At 40.1% G+C, this 16850-nt stretch overlaps 1 protein-coding gene across 8 annotated transcripts in view; it reads left to right on the top strand.

The window, feature by feature from the left end:
* Positions 1-16850, top strand: part of LCOR (ligand dependent nuclear receptor corepressor) — a 73240-nt gene that overhangs the window by 19885 nt on the left and 36505 nt on the right. For 4 of the 8 annotated variants that reach the window (XM_090145367.1, XM_031597596.2, XM_090145373.1 and 1 more), the window contains exons 2-4: positions 8074-8139; positions 8560-8639; positions 16115-16247. In XM_090145367.1, coding sequence (XP_090001493.1) covers positions 8074-8139; positions 8560-8639; positions 16115-16247 — 279 coding nt within the window. The remainder of the gene's footprint in view (positions 1-8073; positions 8140-8559; positions 8640-16114; positions 16248-16850) is intronic. The other 4 variants (XM_090145371.1, XM_090145369.1, XM_090145368.1 and 1 more) reach the window with 1 other exon arrangement.

Here is a 16850-nt window from a genome sequence, read left to right as displayed (position 1 = left end):
TCAGTTCAGAAGCATTCAGCAAACTTTCACAGGCCCTTGCCATTTCCTGATCATCATCAGATTTTAAATGATGGGTGATGCAACTATATTTAGTTTTCTAAGTAGAATCATGCTTTCAGTCCACTTTGCAGACTTTGTATTTGTATCTCTCTGCCTTTGTGGTAGAGATGGTGAAGGACTGTGTATAACCTGAGATCAGAACATAGGAAAAGATATAATACACTGAGCTAAGCTAGTAATAAATGATGATGTAACTGATCTGTTAAAAAAGGTGAAACTAAGACACACTCCAAGTGTTTTCTGGAGCAAAATGATGGTTTTGCTGCTGGTGGTCTATGTTTAGGTGGGTTCAGCAGCTTGTGCCTACCCTTCCTGGGCTGTTTTCGAGCTGAATTGTTTCAGCTGCTCTGGTTTCACTGGGTGGCTGCCTTGCAGAATGAGGTGGGTCAGCTCTGAGTTGCTCGGAAAAGGAAACCTGTTTAAATAGGAATGCTGGGAAATATGAAATAGAGCTATTGTCACATTCCGTTTAACTTGCACCTTTGGCACGCTTTTGTACCATGCCAATACCCTGCTTGTGGCAGCCTGCACACCTGACTTTGTGGCACGGACATTGCTGTGGCTGTGAAATGAAGCAGAGCAGTGAACTGACCCTGCTGTCTCTTCTGTGGGAGGTACTTTCCAGTCAGAGCAATTCCATCTACTGCCAGGCTGTTACCACCCTGTGCTGGGGTAGCATGATGTATGGAGGCAAATGCTGGTAGGTAGTGATGTCCCCCTAATTTTGCCTGGCAGTGAAACACTTAACAGCTTGTCTGTACTGGATAGGAAAAAATTGCTTTAAGATTGAGAAACATTTGGGATTCTGACAAACTTCTGTTCTCTGATGCTTTGTGCTATTGAGTGCTCTCGTTCTTGGGCTGTTTGGCTCTTTGGATCTGTTAAATTATCTGGCTTGTTGGTAGAGTTTCTCCCCATTGGAAGTTGCATCTGATTACCACTGAAACTTCACACTTACTGAAAATTAAAGAAATAAGAGCACAATTTTTGAATTGAGATAGACCTAAGAAAATAAAAGTGAGTAGTGTATGTTTTTTTTACTAAGTTGTATGCTGCCATTGAGAAAGCTGCCTTTACTTCAAGAGGAAATGGTAACTGGGTAGTTATCTTTCTGTGATGTCTGTGTGCTCTGCTTTATTTCCCAGAGTAATAAAACGCAAGTATGCACATGGAAACACTTCAGAGTTATGCCTTGCCTTGGTGGTGAGTGGCTGTGGGGGAAACCAGACCATCTTTTGTTAAACCTTACAGTCTGCAGCTGACTTGGAAACTGAGAGCCCAGCGCCCCGACCTGATCAGCCAGCCACATTAACGATGCAGTATGTGCACAGGGTCTTCCCATCCCTGCAAATCCATGTGGAGATTCAAACTTAGAGCAACTGCTGTAGCTTGAGGGTGGTGTTGAGACAGCCATGGAGAGAAACTCTCATCTTGTCTTGAATTCTGCATACCTTAATGTTATTCTTGGCTTGGTAACAAATCCCGGAAAACCCCCTTGGGTAGGTAGGGGTCAGGAGATGATCCATCTTATGCCATTTGTGCTTTTGAGCAAGCTTTGTAACTTGTCCCTTCTGTTTATGTTATTGGGTTTTTCCTTTTCTGTTTTGTGAATGATTTTTCTCTTGCTGTGCATGGTGAGCTGTGTACCAGTAAGAGTGCTAACGTCGCATTCTAGAGAAGACCTATTTCAGTTTCTTGCACCACAGAACTGCTCAATAAGCTGCTTACTCTGCCTCTCCATTCTTTCCGTATAGCAAGAGGGATGCACCTTCTTTCAGGTGCATCTTTTAGGAGATCTGTCATGGCTCTTTCTTGTTGTGAAGACGTGAGCTTTGTGGCACCGTTGATGGATACGTAGCTGTCTTTCTGCCGTGCTTAGCTCATTAACTTTTAAATGCCTTACTGCAAGTTTGATACTGCATCAGAGGAAATGCTTAGACTTGATACTCAGAGGAAAAGGAATTGCTCGAAAGGGATGCTTGAAGAGAAGAACAGCGCTGGCCTGCTGCAACTTCTTCAGTAAATCTTCAGTCCAGTGGTGGAACGTGAAGGAAGTCTGGCAGAATGGGTGGTCAGAAGCACTTGCTATCAGCAATACTTCTCTATTGCCTGAGTAGTTTTTTGTCCCTTTTTTTTTTTCCAGCTTCGTACTATGGTAAGGTGAAGTAACAGTGAAAGGCTGTTGGACAGAACACGAGCCTTGCTGGCTTCTTCATGAAGCTTACTTCCTGGAGAAGCTGTTTTTCAGTGGAAAATATATTAGCTTAGGGCCAGAGGATTCTTTTTCTTTTGGGCTTCAAGAGCCTCAGCCGATGATACCGCATACTGTGTTTTGTGTTCCCAGGGTCTTCTAGTGGAATAGGAGAGCTAAGTGTTGTCATATAGGGCTTGGTCGCACTCCTCCTTCTGAACAATTCCTACCTAAACATCCTTCAGCAGTTTGTTCTCTACTTCTGTGTGCACGCGTCTGTGTTCTTACAGAACCAGGTTACTGATGTTTAAGGTCCCTGGAAGGCCATTGTGTTTACAAAAGCATCTGTTGTCTTTGGAGCAGGGATGTCTACAGTAAGTTCCCGAGAAGTGGAATTTCATTAACAAAGACACAAAAATGTAGACTTAGAAAAACTAAAACATTTCAACATTAGTTGCCCAGGAGGCAGAGAGAAAGTTGTTTTTCACTCATGATTTAATTTGACTCCATTCAGATAAAAAGATTTCTCATCATACGTGAGAAATGTGAACGTTCTTTATTCGAGCAGCAAAGCAACTTGTATAATTATATGTATGTCCTGAGACTTGGTGTATATTAATAACTGTCCTGTGACTTTTTTCCCTCTCCCTTGTTGCTTGGTCTTGCCTTTTTATTAAGATACTTGTGACTGAAATGTTCAAATTTAATAGATTTTTGTCCTAAAAAGGACAGAATTCCCGTGTTACACATAGATTGTAGGGTGTGTTTTTTTTTTTTTTTTTGAATTAATTTCTGCTTCAAATCCCATAGCTGTGGATAAATATATCCAGTCTTGACCAGAAAATGTTGGCATGAGAAATCCAATAAAAGCCTGATGTGCTGATGGTAGTGACTGCTTCCTACTCATTGATGAGATTCCAGATGTTATGAATGTAAGTAGGGACAGAGTACGAAGGGAATGCTGGTGGTCAGCCTGTGCTTCCCAAAGTGCCACAGCCAGAGCCCTTGCCCAGGGAAAGCATTGTGCTGGTTGTTGCTGTGCTCTGTCTTGGTGTGCCCGTGTAAAAGTGAGGGTGCCTTACATCTGGCTGAGCTTGACCAGCTTTCAGTTTTAGCCACTGGATCTCATGATGTCTTTGAGAAGCTATTTGTTCTTTTCTCTAGATTTGTTTTTTGGCTTTCTCTGGCTTTCCCCTTCCAAAGCAGTGTTTGATTGCATTTACTTTGGTGAGCAGCCCAAGTGACCTGGCCCCTCTGCTTTTTACTGCTCTTCCCATCTTTGTATCTCCTGCAGATTTCGTGACTGCATTCTTCCAAGCCAGTGACCAAAATATCAAATGGCATAGGGCCAAGATTCAATACCTGATGGACCTCACTGCAGTAATTTCCCATTGACATAAGCATTTCAGGAACTGTCACTTAATCAATTTTAATCTATGTGTATTGGGCTGATTTTTATTTTTTGGTTGGTTACAGTCAAAATATTTGGTACCATGCTGAAAATGTTTCACGTGTTTGATAGTATTATAGCAAATCTGTTACTGCTAATCACATTTTCAGGTTTGTAACATTAAAATTAAATATTTGTGACGAGCCCACATTGACTGACACCATTTCTGCTGTTAACTCCTTAGTGAGCTGTTCTGTGGATCTTGACAACCTTTAGAAAGTTGAAACCTCAGTACCTGTCTGCTCAATGTTTTGACATTTCAGAGGATAACCATTTTTCCATTTAAAAAAACCAACCAAACAACAACAACCAAGCAAACAAACAAAATAAACCACCCACCTCCATGGTGTTTGAAGGCGGTTTACTGAGGAATGTGAAATAACTGATAGGTTTTGTTGCTAAATAGTGTTCTACGCTGTTCTATTGAAAGTTTAATGTACCATCATATCCTTATGGACTTCTTAAAGCTAATGTGCATAAATGCCTTCATTTTGGTTTCATATTTGCTTACCTTAAATCCATGTGTATCTCATTGCTCAGACCTTTGTAATATTTCTGGGTTTTGACATGTTCTCTACGTCCCTCTGCTGCTCCTCCAGCCTGACATCTCTTCTTTGTGCTTGTAGTCACGGTTGTTTTATTATTATTATCATTTTAAGTAATATATTATTTTTTTTCTTGGACGTCTTTAACAATGTATGTAGTAGCAAACAGTAAAGACAAACTGTAGCCCTTTATTTTCTTTACTGCTCTCAGATCTGGCTCCTGTTAAGTGGTTTATGCCTTACTGCTTTGACGAATTACGTGCATATTATGTAGAGAGTATTAAATAACACGTTTAAGCTGTGCTGTTTCAAGGGAAAAAAGCATTGTTTGAGAAGCAAAACTCGTGACGACCGTGTCAGTGACAGTCCAGAAATTTACCCACACCTCCTGGCCGTCTCTGGCTTTTAAGGGGGAGAATGTGTCTTTGGTTAATCCATGCAGCCAGTGAAGTCTTCTCCTCAACCATCAGCTTCTCCAATAGCTTCTCCAGCAGCCTGGTAGCTTCTCAGTCGATGGAAGAGCTCTCAGCTGTAGGGCAGAAGGCAGTGTGAGGCTCCAATTGGATCTCATCAAGGCTCGAAGAGGAGCTGTTGTGGTCTTAAACTGTGAGCCAGTAGATTTCATTTAAAGTTTATATTTGTGCCTTGCAGTATTTGGTTACAGGAGGGAGGATGAAAATGTCAGAAAAGATGAAAATGAAGTTGTGAGATTTTGACCATGCAGGAAACTGAATGCTCAACTCTTTTTTAATTTGATTTCCTGTACATGTTGCTCTCAGTTTGAAAATGGCACATCCATATTCTGATTTTTTTTTTTTTTTGTTGGAAGATATTTTAGAGAGTAGAGTTTCTCAAATACTGCTTTACTTTTAGAGCCAATAATTGCCAAATTGTAAATAATGTGTGTAACTATCTGTGAATTTAACAGCATATTTCACCTTTCAATACAAAGAGTTTTCTTTGTTCTTCTGTTTTTTAATTTTTTTTTAATTTTGCCAACTCTCCATTTACTGCAAAGCCTGCTAAGATGGAGAGTTTTTTTAAAGCTTTGCAGATGTTTCATTTTTATAAAAAGTATATATATATTTTATTTTATTTTATATATATATATTTCTAAATTTCTACACAGACGCCCAAAATATGTTCTTCTTTTAGTGGGTCACCGTAACATAAAGGTTAAAAGCGTGGCTGCTGTAATTATGATGGATGTGGAAAGCAGAAGCCCCTAAAATATTGGTGTCTTCACCCCTTTTCCTCTGGTGTCATTCTGTTGTGCTGCAGCTGTCCCACTGGCCCTGCTGGGAAGGTTCAGGCACTGAAGTACAGATGATGAAAACACTGAAACAGGAATTTAGCAGAGGCAGCCATGTTAATTTCTGTTCCATTTGAAATGCAGGAAAATATCGTCTGCCAAATGGACAATCAGTGGGAAAAGAAATGTTCTTTTCAAGCTTCTAACAGTAGTGACAATGGAGAGAAAAATACTATAAAAAGTAGGCAGCTCCTTTTTCAAGATTTTGATTTCGATGTGTTATGCACGATGAACTGTACAGAGTACACAGTTATTCTTTTGGAGCCCTAAATGACTGAGTATTACAAGGCAGGGCTTAGATTGTCTTTACTGCATTGCACCTTGTGTTTGGGGGGGAGTAGGGCTTGGCTTCACGGCAATTTCACCAGTCTTTAGTATAATTTTTGAATACATTCATGCTTCCCTTATTTGCCTTTTTTAATGTCAAGCATTGCACATAAGATGTTCTGCTGTTGCTATGCAACTGCTAAATCCAATATTTAATATTAATAAAAACCGAGTGGCATTAGCATCACTGAGAACAGTGGGCTAGCAAACTATGATTGTACAATATCCAAGCTGTAAAACTTGGCAGGGACTTCAGTGTGCGATTGCGTGCATGGCAAACTGTGGGGCATGAGTCACTGGTGGTTACTATTTTAAGAGTGGTGAGTTTGAGTAAAATTCTGAGCTCCCTTGATTTTTATTTATTTATATATGCGTTCTATTTTGAACAGAGAGATAAGGAATGAGGTTGGTTGGTTGTTTCATTTCAGGTCCAAGTTCGGAGGGGTCGCTACACATGGAAGGGTCAGCATTATGAACCTAAGGGTCAATTCCCTGATTCTCCTGTTTTTCTTCTAGGTCAGGTTGGTCGCCCTTTCCCACTGTTGCTGCCACTTCCCAAAGCCTGAGTTGGCTTTTTTTGGAGGCAGTGCTTCTTCTCTGCCTGACAAGGTGCTGTTCAATGAGGTGGATAGTCTTTTTGGCTTCTCCTTTTCCACCTTGTTTAGTGGTATCTCCCCTGTTTCTATTTACTCTTGACTATAATTTTACCATTGCTCTTTCACTTTTTTCTTTGTCCTCTGCTCAGTGCTTTCTGAGATAAGATTTTCAGTGTCAGCCTCTTAGAGGTGCTAGATCAAGGATGATTTTATGCTCTGGCAGTGCTTTGGCTGTTGAAGTCACATTGCAAACTACAAATTCCACAGGGTCTTCCATCTTGTGTGTAGTGATGTAAGCGCACCGAAAGTCTTGCTGACGCCCAGAGGAATGTGATGCTGCTTATCCCTTTCTTTTGAAGCCAAGACTGTTGTCTGTAAAACAACCATTAGATCTATACATAGACTGAGTTACTTTATTATTGCTTTTTTTTTTTTTTTTTGCAGTGTAATAACTGAATTTCCTCCATAGCACACAATCCTTTGAAGTGGTTTCTTAAGAGGGCATTTTCAGGTAGTTTATCTGTCCCTGATTCACCCATGCAAGTTTCTCTAAATTTAAAACTGTATTTTCATCTCTTAAGAGAATTCTTTTATTTCTTCTGCCTCTCTCATACTCAGGCAAGTAGGAGAGGTTACCCAGTTCTGTACAAACTGTCGTTAAACCCACAGTGCAAACGTATTGCAGGGGTAGGGAAGGAAACACAGTAAGTGATAATCCTGGGTTTTGTGGCCATGGTGGAAATACGTTTTTATAAGGAGGTGGACTTGGTCTGTGCCACTCAAAATAATCTCTGTACTTTTCATTTCACTCTTGTTAACTTGACTTCTCCATAGTATTGGGTAGTTGATAGCTCTGTAGGTTTTACTGCCAGCAGGAGTTTAGTGCAATATTGATTTAACGTTTCCAAATAATGGCAGTAATTTCAGTAAAGGCTTTCCCTCTTTTAGAATAAACTAAATTGGTTAGATTTATTTTAAGTGTGGCATCAATCATGGCATTGAAGTAAATCAGACTGTATTTTAGATGCAGATCTTTGACACGAGTGTGTTAGTGATTAGAATTTGGTTCCTTAGGGGCATGGCATTGCTGAATCCCTTTCCTTTTAATTTTCTCTCCTCAAACCTATAACTGCAGAAAGCATTGCTTACGATATTTGTTGAAATGCAGGAAAGTAGCCAAATGCCACTCTGAGATGGAAGGATGTATTATAATGTTATTTCTAATTGCAAAAGCATACCTTTCTTCTGCTTTGAGGCTTAAGCAAGATAATTTTTCCCAGTCGCAATTACCTGGTGTTGTGAAGCACACTGTAGAACCTAAAACTTCCCATTTTCTTTTCAAAACGGCTTATTTCAGTGTCATAATGTTTTTTGTTTTTAACCCAGCTAAGTGCAGGAGTCAGTGGGCTCTAGATTCTGCTGTGGTTTGTCAGTAGTTCAGTCATCACAATTGACCCATGCGTCTTGTAATGCTAAGAGAAAACACATTGAGCTCTGTTCTTGGAACAGATAAATATAGAACTGCTATTGTGAATATTCTTGTAGTGACGTACTTAATCTAGAAAGCTAACAATTCTTTTATTTGCTTTTAGGGTTTGAAAGTATTCTAGAAGGCCTGTTTGGACCTGGATTATTAAAAGATCTCAGTTTGTTTAAAGGTATTCAATCTCTATGTTTGTATCTTGTTCTGCATTTCTAATGACAGAAGCAGCCCCAGCTCTGCCTCTAGAAAATGTGTGTTACCGTGGTGATTTGTGCTTTTCCCCCTCCCCCAGGCAGTGCTCACAGTTAGTTTCATATTGGCTAAAATTACTAATGAGTGTGCGTTCATCTTTATGTAGCTGGGAGTGTATTTGGCAGTGCTCAGGAAAAAAAACCCACATATTTGTTGTGCATAGATAAAATGTATACAGTTTGGTAATCTGGGGATTTAGAAATATGGCTGAAATGAAGCTTGCATCCTCAGAATGCAGGCAAGAATGTTGTGAAACAGGTATTTAATTTGGCATTTCTCTTTTGGCTCCAGTTATGTCGCGGTTTATGAATATGAAGTAATCTGCTATTCCTCTGATTTACAGACTGTGAGCCTGAAGGTGTTTCTGATTGGTCTTTTGATGAAAATTGTCTTTTCTGCTGCCTGAGAAGAGAAAAAGTGAAGGTAACAATGCAGATGTGTGAAGCTCGTAGTTGTAGGGGAGGGACAAAGGGAGGGAGTTTGCTGCTCCTACTGAACTGAGCACAGAAAACCTGCAGCCACCTACACCTCTCCCCTCCTTTGTAAAAAGACTTTCTTAAATTAATACACATTAATGAAGAGACTTTTTCTCTGCAACTTTTGCTTTGTGGTACGTGATGAAGACTTTTTTTTCGTGTGTGTGTGTAGTGACTTTTTTTTTTTATTTGGTTTATGGGTTGTTTTGTGTTTCTCTTGTTGTTTTTTGAGTTCTTTATAAAAGATCTTGTTGGGATCATGTAACTCTTCCCAAGGGAGCCAAACTGTGGCTCGTGTATGCTTACCACAGTCAGACACTGGGCTTATCTTCAGTATGGAAATGTGGTCCATTTTAACCACCTAGAGGCTCATTCCCTATCTCGGAATCTCTTTCCCTGTGGGCCATATCCTTTTATTAAAGGGCTTGTGTGTATGGCAGGTTTGCTATTGTGCTTGTTTATAACCATGTCACAGCCTAAATGTGGGCAGGTCAGCTTTGCCAACGTTTTACACCTGTAGTTTGTTTTCTTAACCAGATTATAGCTGTGTATGAAACAAAGGTTACCACGCTGTACGTGATTGCTGCTCAGCCCCTGTGTTGAAATACTGATTGCTCTGTAGTGTAAGAAGGAAGGCTCATCTGTCTTGGGAAAACATCATTTCCTGGATCTCTTAACTGCTACTTCTTCCTGCACAATGTAACTGTAAGTGCAGAGGGGTTCTCTGTAGACTTGTGAATGAAACACAATCGCCTTTCCCTCTGCAGCAGCTAATGTATGACCTCATGGTTTGTTCATAAAGGAAGCACCTTTTTGTTAGCAGGGGGACTTGCCATGTTGTCAGTTTATGCTTATTTTTATATTGCACTGTTCGTTGAAGCATTGGGAGGAGGATTAGAAATGCTTGCACTTAGAATAGGCGTAGCGCGTAATACTTTGTTGAGGCTGACAGCAGGTAAGCTCTGTGTGTACTTGTGCTGCTAGGAGTTCTGTCTGATTTGACTTACGTCACTTCATATAAAGACGAAATTCAGCATTGAGCAGAATTCTAGGTGAGTTCAGGAATGAACTTTATGGTGTGGTCAGTCTGCTTGTAGGCTGGGAGAGTCTTATGATGTGTGGGTAGATCTTTAGAAAGACTGCCTACATCTCATCATCCTCATAGGCCCACAATAACTAAGATAAAGCTTCTGAAAACCCATTATTTAGGTGAAGACTGGGAACGCTGTACAGAGTGCAGATTAGACATGCTTGTCTTATTCTCCTCCAACTTCGGCATAACCTTTTGGTGAAAAGCTGAGATGTCACTATTTATATTTTCAGTGCACTGTGCTAGGCTTTCTGTCATTGAGAAGCGGTGATGTGTTTTTATGCTGGAGATAGCTGCTCCTCTATTGTACTCTGTGAAGATTTTTAAATGGACAAAAGAAGGACACAGATTTGGTCAGATCTGGTATTGCTCTATGGGGCAATTTTGACATCTGGGTCTAAGGAGGTTTTTAGGATTGTGCACATAAAATGAGACAGAATGCAGCAGGGGCATGCAGCATCATTTGCCAAAAGCATGAGGTGAGGGGAAGGAAATACGTTTTGATCTGCCCAGAGACGAATGTGAGTTAACAAAGGCTGCATTAGTGTCAGTCACAATGGGTTTGAGTAGAACAAGTTTTATAAATAAAACCCATATCTGTCACTTTACATTTCAGTAGCCAAAAATGCTTCTTTAAACCCTTTTACTAACAGCTGATTGATAAATAAAGACAGCAAAGAGTGCTTTGTACACATGCTTGTTTGCTGAGTGTCCAGATACCACTGGCTGTTGGGGGGATGGAGGAGCAGAAAACAGAGGTAAAGCAGTCCATTCAAACCAGACTTGTGACCTCTGTTAATCCTAGTGATTCTTCTTGCACTGGGCTGAGAGATACCTGAGTCTGCTTTGGAGTACATAGAAATTTTTTCCTCTTTTCCTGCTCTCTTGCAGTATTAACATTTCTGTTGTTGTGGTGGCGGTATTTGGGTTTTTTTGTTTGTTTTTGGTTTTGGTTGGTTTGTTTTTTGTGGGAAGAGCGAGTGAAGAATGTGGCTCCTTTGAGACCTTGGGAGTGCTTCATGTGTTAGCTGTGGGTGATGGCAAGGTGGGAATGTCTCCTTTCCTTTGTGGGCATGCTAAATTGCTGCTCTGCTGGCCATAGCTTATGTCATTAGCTTGCAGTACGGAGTTTAAATGCAACTCTCTTATGGAGGTCTTCAGGTAGCATGAATTTGATATAGTCATCATTTGAAATAAAGCCTGAGATCTCATTATTACTCAAAAGTTGGTAACTCCATTTGATATTCAATTAGATGTGGATAGTCTTCTGCTGGTGGCCTGAATTAAATTGGGAATGGTATCAATTTTATTGGAAATCTCTTCCATCCAGCATATGTCATTTGTGATGATAACTTTAACTCTTCCTTTTGAAGGAGTTGAAGGCTTAAGCTTCTAAAACTACTAAGCCCTGTCTGTTCCTGTGTGTAATATGGTTGCAGTTGTGTTTTCTGTGCCTCAACTTCTGATCTGCTTTTTTGTTGTTGAAGTGCTTCTTTTCACTTTTTAATGAAAAGAACTGAGTAGGATGGGATCATCTGGGTTTGTGCCTACATAATTGTGGGGACAGACTTAAAAGGTTTGTCGCTGATGGTGCAGCTGGGGGCAAGATAGCCACAGCCACGCAGTATTCTGTGTTCTGGGGCTCTGGCTGACATCTCTATTGGAGAAATAATCAGACAGTGTAATCAGCTCTTACCTTTGGGTGATATGTAGGCACTTGTTCTAACAAATTGAAAAATAATAAAAATCTTTTTTTTTTTTTTTTTTTCTGGATTTGCTTGTAAGAAAGCCCTGTAACTCAGGAGACAGGTGGCTGTGTTTAAGGAAGCCTTGGTGCTGGACTGGAGGATGAGAGCTGGAGGCCCTGATTAGTTTATTGGCTGAGCCATTTGGGAAAGAAAACTGCCCTTATTCTCCCACCCCTTTCAGTGATGCTAATTCTTGCTTTTCCAAGCAATCAGATTCAATTACATGCATTCTTCAAAAGAGGGGAAACCATCTGCTGAAGTATTCTGAAGAGATTAATTTATTTGTAGCAGTAGTTCTACTTGCAAATGCATGGAGTTTTTTTGCCAGCCAAAATACAAGATGGTATTTGGTAGAGGAGTAGACTTGCGTGTGTTCACTTAAGAACGTCAGTAGAATACATACAAAGTTAGGAGCTAAAATCTCCTGTCCTATTTTTGCCCATATCCAAAGGGTTGTATGCAATAACATCACACTTTTAAAAATTAGAATTTTTTTCTTCCATCATAGAAAGCAAAACAACAATATCACAATTGTTTCACTTATATGATCAGAGAGAATAATTAGTTAACTAAGGAACTGCTTCCAGATCATTAACACATGTACATTGACAGCATGAAAGACAGAGTTAGCAGCTCCAGCAGCATACTCACAGCAAAAGGAAACAGATCATGTTTGTGGGGCCCAATTCAGTGAGCTCCATTTGGCTGATCTGCAAATGTGGTAATTCCCAGTTCCCCGTGGGCTTTATCCTTCATAGAGAAGACTTATGATACGTGGTTTCCGAGCTTTTATTCTTTTGTGGCTCTCTAACTTCTAAAAGGTTGTAGTACAGATAAGACCTGTCCGTTCAGATGAATTGAACTTGAAGTGTTCTTCTTAATTGCAGTTAATTTGTCACTGTGTCTCATACGAAAACCAACAGAGCTGTCACTACAGAAGAAGTCTGTGGCTCTATCTGGAATGTTTGTATCCAGTGAAGTGGTCTTGGCTGTTATTTGCTAGCATGCAGAGCTCAAGCCTAGTTTAAGATTTTTATTATTTTTCTTTTTTGGTGAAAAGCTGCAGATAGGTAATATCAAAAGCACCAGAAGTAAGAAGGAAAGTGGGGAAAGAGTCCTTAAAGAAGAATTCAGTTGAGTGTATTCCTTTGGAAGAAAATAGGTTGTCTAAAGCTACCTGAAGAAATTTGTACATGTGGGTTTTGTTTTTCATTTGTAAAAAAAAAAAAAAAAAAAAAAAAAAAGCTGTGGGGGGAGGAATGACACTAATCTCATTTGTTGGTGAGAGGAGAACAAGAAGGATAATACTCCTAAGCACATTAACTATTTCATAGATATATTTAAGCTATAAAAATAGCGAGAGAGAAAACAACAGGGAGTGTATTCTGGAGTCTGCTGCTGCTGGTGGCAGAGGGCTGACCTGCTGGTTGGAGTGCCACAAAACAGCCCGGCTTCACTGTGAGGACCTCAAGCAGCTCTGGGAAGAAATGTGGTAGGGTGCAGCATGTGAGAGCCACACCAAAGTGACTTAAGTGACTTTGAATTTTCAAACAACTTGGATTTTGCTTTAAACAAACACCTGAGGGGAATATTATGCTGGTACTTGCTTATGATTAGTCAGAACAACAGCCTCTGAGTGGTGTCCGTTCAATGCGGAGGAATGTGTTTTGAATTTCATAAATTTGTCCAGGTATTTTGGTAAGTGGGGAAACAATGCCATTTCTCACTAGAAAATCTTGCACTCCCAGTAAGTGAAGGTTGTCTTTAAAGTAATTCAACCATCTGAATTCATAGCTGATGCCAAACTGGGAGCAGTTGCAGATGCTTCAGATGGCATGCTTGGAATTGAAACTTCGGAAATGGGACAGACCAAAACTTGTTTTATCAATTAGAAGTTACAGATAACTGAAAGGTGATAGCAATGTAAAAGTGATAAACTATTTTGGGAGATATCAGAAGAGAGGCATGTCTTAATGTTGGGAGAGGGAATTCTTCTCTTGCCAGATAGAGTGATGCTGCAGATTTAGGGAAGGGATGCTAGTGATGCTCTGGGCCATGATTCCCATGTGAAGAGAAGCACGAAGAGAACAGAATGGGGGTTATAAGTATGGAGAAATGATATTTTAACCCCTAGGATTTCTAACCAATGCCAATTGGTTAATTAGCATTAATATTAAAAAAAAAAAAATCCCCCCCAAATCCCCAAACAAATGCATACAATGAAGAAAAACTTTTGGAAGTTGACACTGAATGATAATCACAATCAAATATTTACTATGAAAACTTGAAGTTTCCCCTCAGGGATTAACCTACTGCAAAGATTGCTGGAATGATTGTTACAGGAAGTGATAAGAAAACAAAAAAAAAAATGCAGTGAGTAGAGATCTTTCTGGTAAACTGTCTCATGTGGTCACAGGGAGTGCTTGGCTGGTGTGGTACTTGCTGTGTGATGTCTCAGCTCTGAAAGATAATGGGAACGTGATGCTGGATGGAGGTTGTCTTGGTTTTAAGCTTCTTCCAGAGTTACAGTTCATTGGATCAGGCTGAGGGGGTGGTGTTTCCTTCAATTCTGTTTGTCTTTTGAATTGGAAGAAAGTTTTTTGGAATGGCTTGTGGGACTTTATCTGGAGGATGCTAATCAACTTTGGTTGATCTCATCTAGCCGGATCTCTGTGCATCAGATTGCAGAGATTCCTTTTAAATAAAGCTTAAAGGTTGGTCTTTAAAAGTGCTAACGCTTGTGTATTGCCTAGGTTAGTTGTGTTTGTGAGTTAATTTCTCCTTTAATGCCTCCTTTGACACAAACTGACGGTTTGATGAGTTTGTGCCTATCCTCATAACCGGGAAGGGTAGCAGAGCTTGGCTGAGGGTGGCAGTCAGTCACTGGGACAGATCCTGCTTGAAACTTCATCAGACATGAAACACCATTTTGAAAAAGAGAATGGAAGTATGTTTTGAGTCTCACCTAGAAGATAAACCAAATATTTTTGTTAGAGTTACTTTCCACATATGTTTTCACTGTGAAATCCTGTACTGACACCTCGTATTTTAGGTATCAGAGAAGTGTAAATGTGTGCTCAGCCTGTTTATACAAAGCCTGGAGCCACAGCACTGCTGCTACGGGCATTCCTGGCACGGAAGTGAACGCTCGTACTCCACTTGGAGTTCCCAGCCTTCTAAGGGCCAGCTCAGAAGTGCTGGCCTTTCCTATGGAAGCAAGCCTAGGTTCTCTCTGGTATAGAAAAATAGGCTCAATCTGTTTGTGAGAGCTTTAACTCTGCACAACTGTACTTTCCCAGCAAGCATGCTGTTAAGCTCATTTCTCACCTTGGTTGCTGTACTCATCTGTTAGTTTGGCACAAACTTCTGCTTTCTTTGTAGCCTGAGATGGGTATCCCCCTTTCTCTTTTGACAGAGAACTTTTGGAAGCTGGTAAATGACAAATCTTATGGTGAAAGCCCATGCTGTACAGGCCAGAGTCCACAGCTTTCATATGATTACCCTTTGCACGTAGTTCATGTGACTGCTGCGTTCGTTAATTTACTATAGGCTGCTTATGTAACCTCCTTTCATTAAGCCTCTTGGAGCACAGACTTAGAAAATTAAAAATGACTTCTTGTTTTCATTTATTGTGAATTATAAGTGAATTGCCAGCTCTCTCCTCCTTCCCTTTTAGTCCCATTAGAACATGAACCTGAATTCAATTTGTACGTTAGAGGCCAGAAGCTGGCTCTAGCCAAGGTATTATGGTAACTGATACTATGTAAAGGTTAACAAAACAAAACACTCCCTCAACCCAAAGAGAGGTTGTGTATGCATTCCTGCAGTAGGTAAATACAGGTAACTTCAATATTGCTTAAAATGAAAGTGGGAGGAAAGGGCCCCAAAAGGGATTATTCTCCTGTGCGAGAGCAAGGCGTTAAAATGAGAGAGGAGGGTGGGTGGGGAAATCCGGCAGTTGTGTTTGGTATGTTTGTAACCATTGTCTTCCAGTTTCTCTTTAATTATCCTAGTTAAATGACTGGTTCTGAAATATTCTGGAGATAACTTCCAGTTGTACAAGAAAATGAACTTTAATTCACTGCGGGTATTGTGAACAGTGAACTTGCATTTATTTCACTAAAAAGTCACCGCTCTGAGCCTCTTGACAGAGGACCTTGTTTGTTGCTGTGCTTGGCCAATTATTGCTCAGTTCACATGAACACTGTGTAAATGAAGGTGAATTTCCTCCGTATTTTGTCCTCGGTGTTTTTTTCTTATAGAACCGAACTTAAAAGCCAAAGAACAAATGTTAGATATGCAGTTTGCAGCCAAACGTAGTAAAATACAGAAATCTTCCTTCTGGTGGGCTGTTATTTGCCATAACGCTATCAAATCTTCCAGTCTTCTGCTGCATTTACAACAAGAAAACAGGACAAAGTACAATGTTCTGGAGCAGTCAGAAATTCAAGTTTTGATTTAAATAGATACAACTCTGTGTCGAGTATCTAACAAAGCTTTGAATTTAGTAAAATATGTAATGCCTGAGGAGCTTTATTTGTTTTGGAGTCAGGAAGATCTTATAACTATTAAATATCTTTGCAGGAGCACTTAGTCTGTCTGGATGAGCCAGCCTCGGAAGCTGGACAAGAAGCTCTGCTTAGACAAGAGCAAGCAAAAATCATTCGTTTTGAAAGGCAAGCGGAAGAGTTCCTCAATGCAGTCTTTTACAGAAAAGGTTGGTTTTAATGCGGGGTGGGGGTGGGGGGAAATTATATCTCTCACTGGTCTTTTTTGCATATGATGCAGGTGTCAAAAATTGGATGTTCAAATTGTCATTGTATGGTCAGTGTTTTTCAGTTGCAGTCTTTGTATGTATTTATCAAGAGTGAAAATTAAATCTCCAACAATGTAGCAGTACAACAGCATGGTCTTGAGAGAGAGGAAGAGAGCATAAGAGCTTTAAGCCCAAAGTAAAACTCTCCATGGGAGCACAAGTCTTCTTACAATTATTATTCAGATCGTGTCCAGCAGAACTGCTGCTCTGAAGCCAGTGTTTAGGTGAGTTAGCTATAAAGAGGGGCAGTAGTGATGGTAGGTGGGATATATATATATATATATATGTGTATATATATATACTTTCTAAAATTAATTTATTGGTGGAACCTATATTAATTGTTAAGAAGTCAGCAGTCTTTTCACTATGGTCTGTGGTGATTTCCACCACCGCCTGCCCCAGCAATCCACAATCCAAAATAATGTGAAGGGGTTTATATGGAAAATTCAAAAAGTGAGCAGCAAAAGAACTGGAAAATCCATACTGTACAATATGCTGAGAGCA

This window comes from Phasianus colchicus, chromosome 8 (genome assembly GCF_987193195.1).
Source record: "Phasianus colchicus chromosome 8, bPhaCol1.hap1.1, whole genome shotgun sequence".
Lineage (NCBI taxonomy): Eukaryota > Metazoa > Chordata > Aves > Galliformes > Phasianidae > Phasianus > Phasianus colchicus.
Note: the sequence above shows the minus strand (reverse complement) of the source record. Positions and strands in the feature narration are given on the sequence as shown.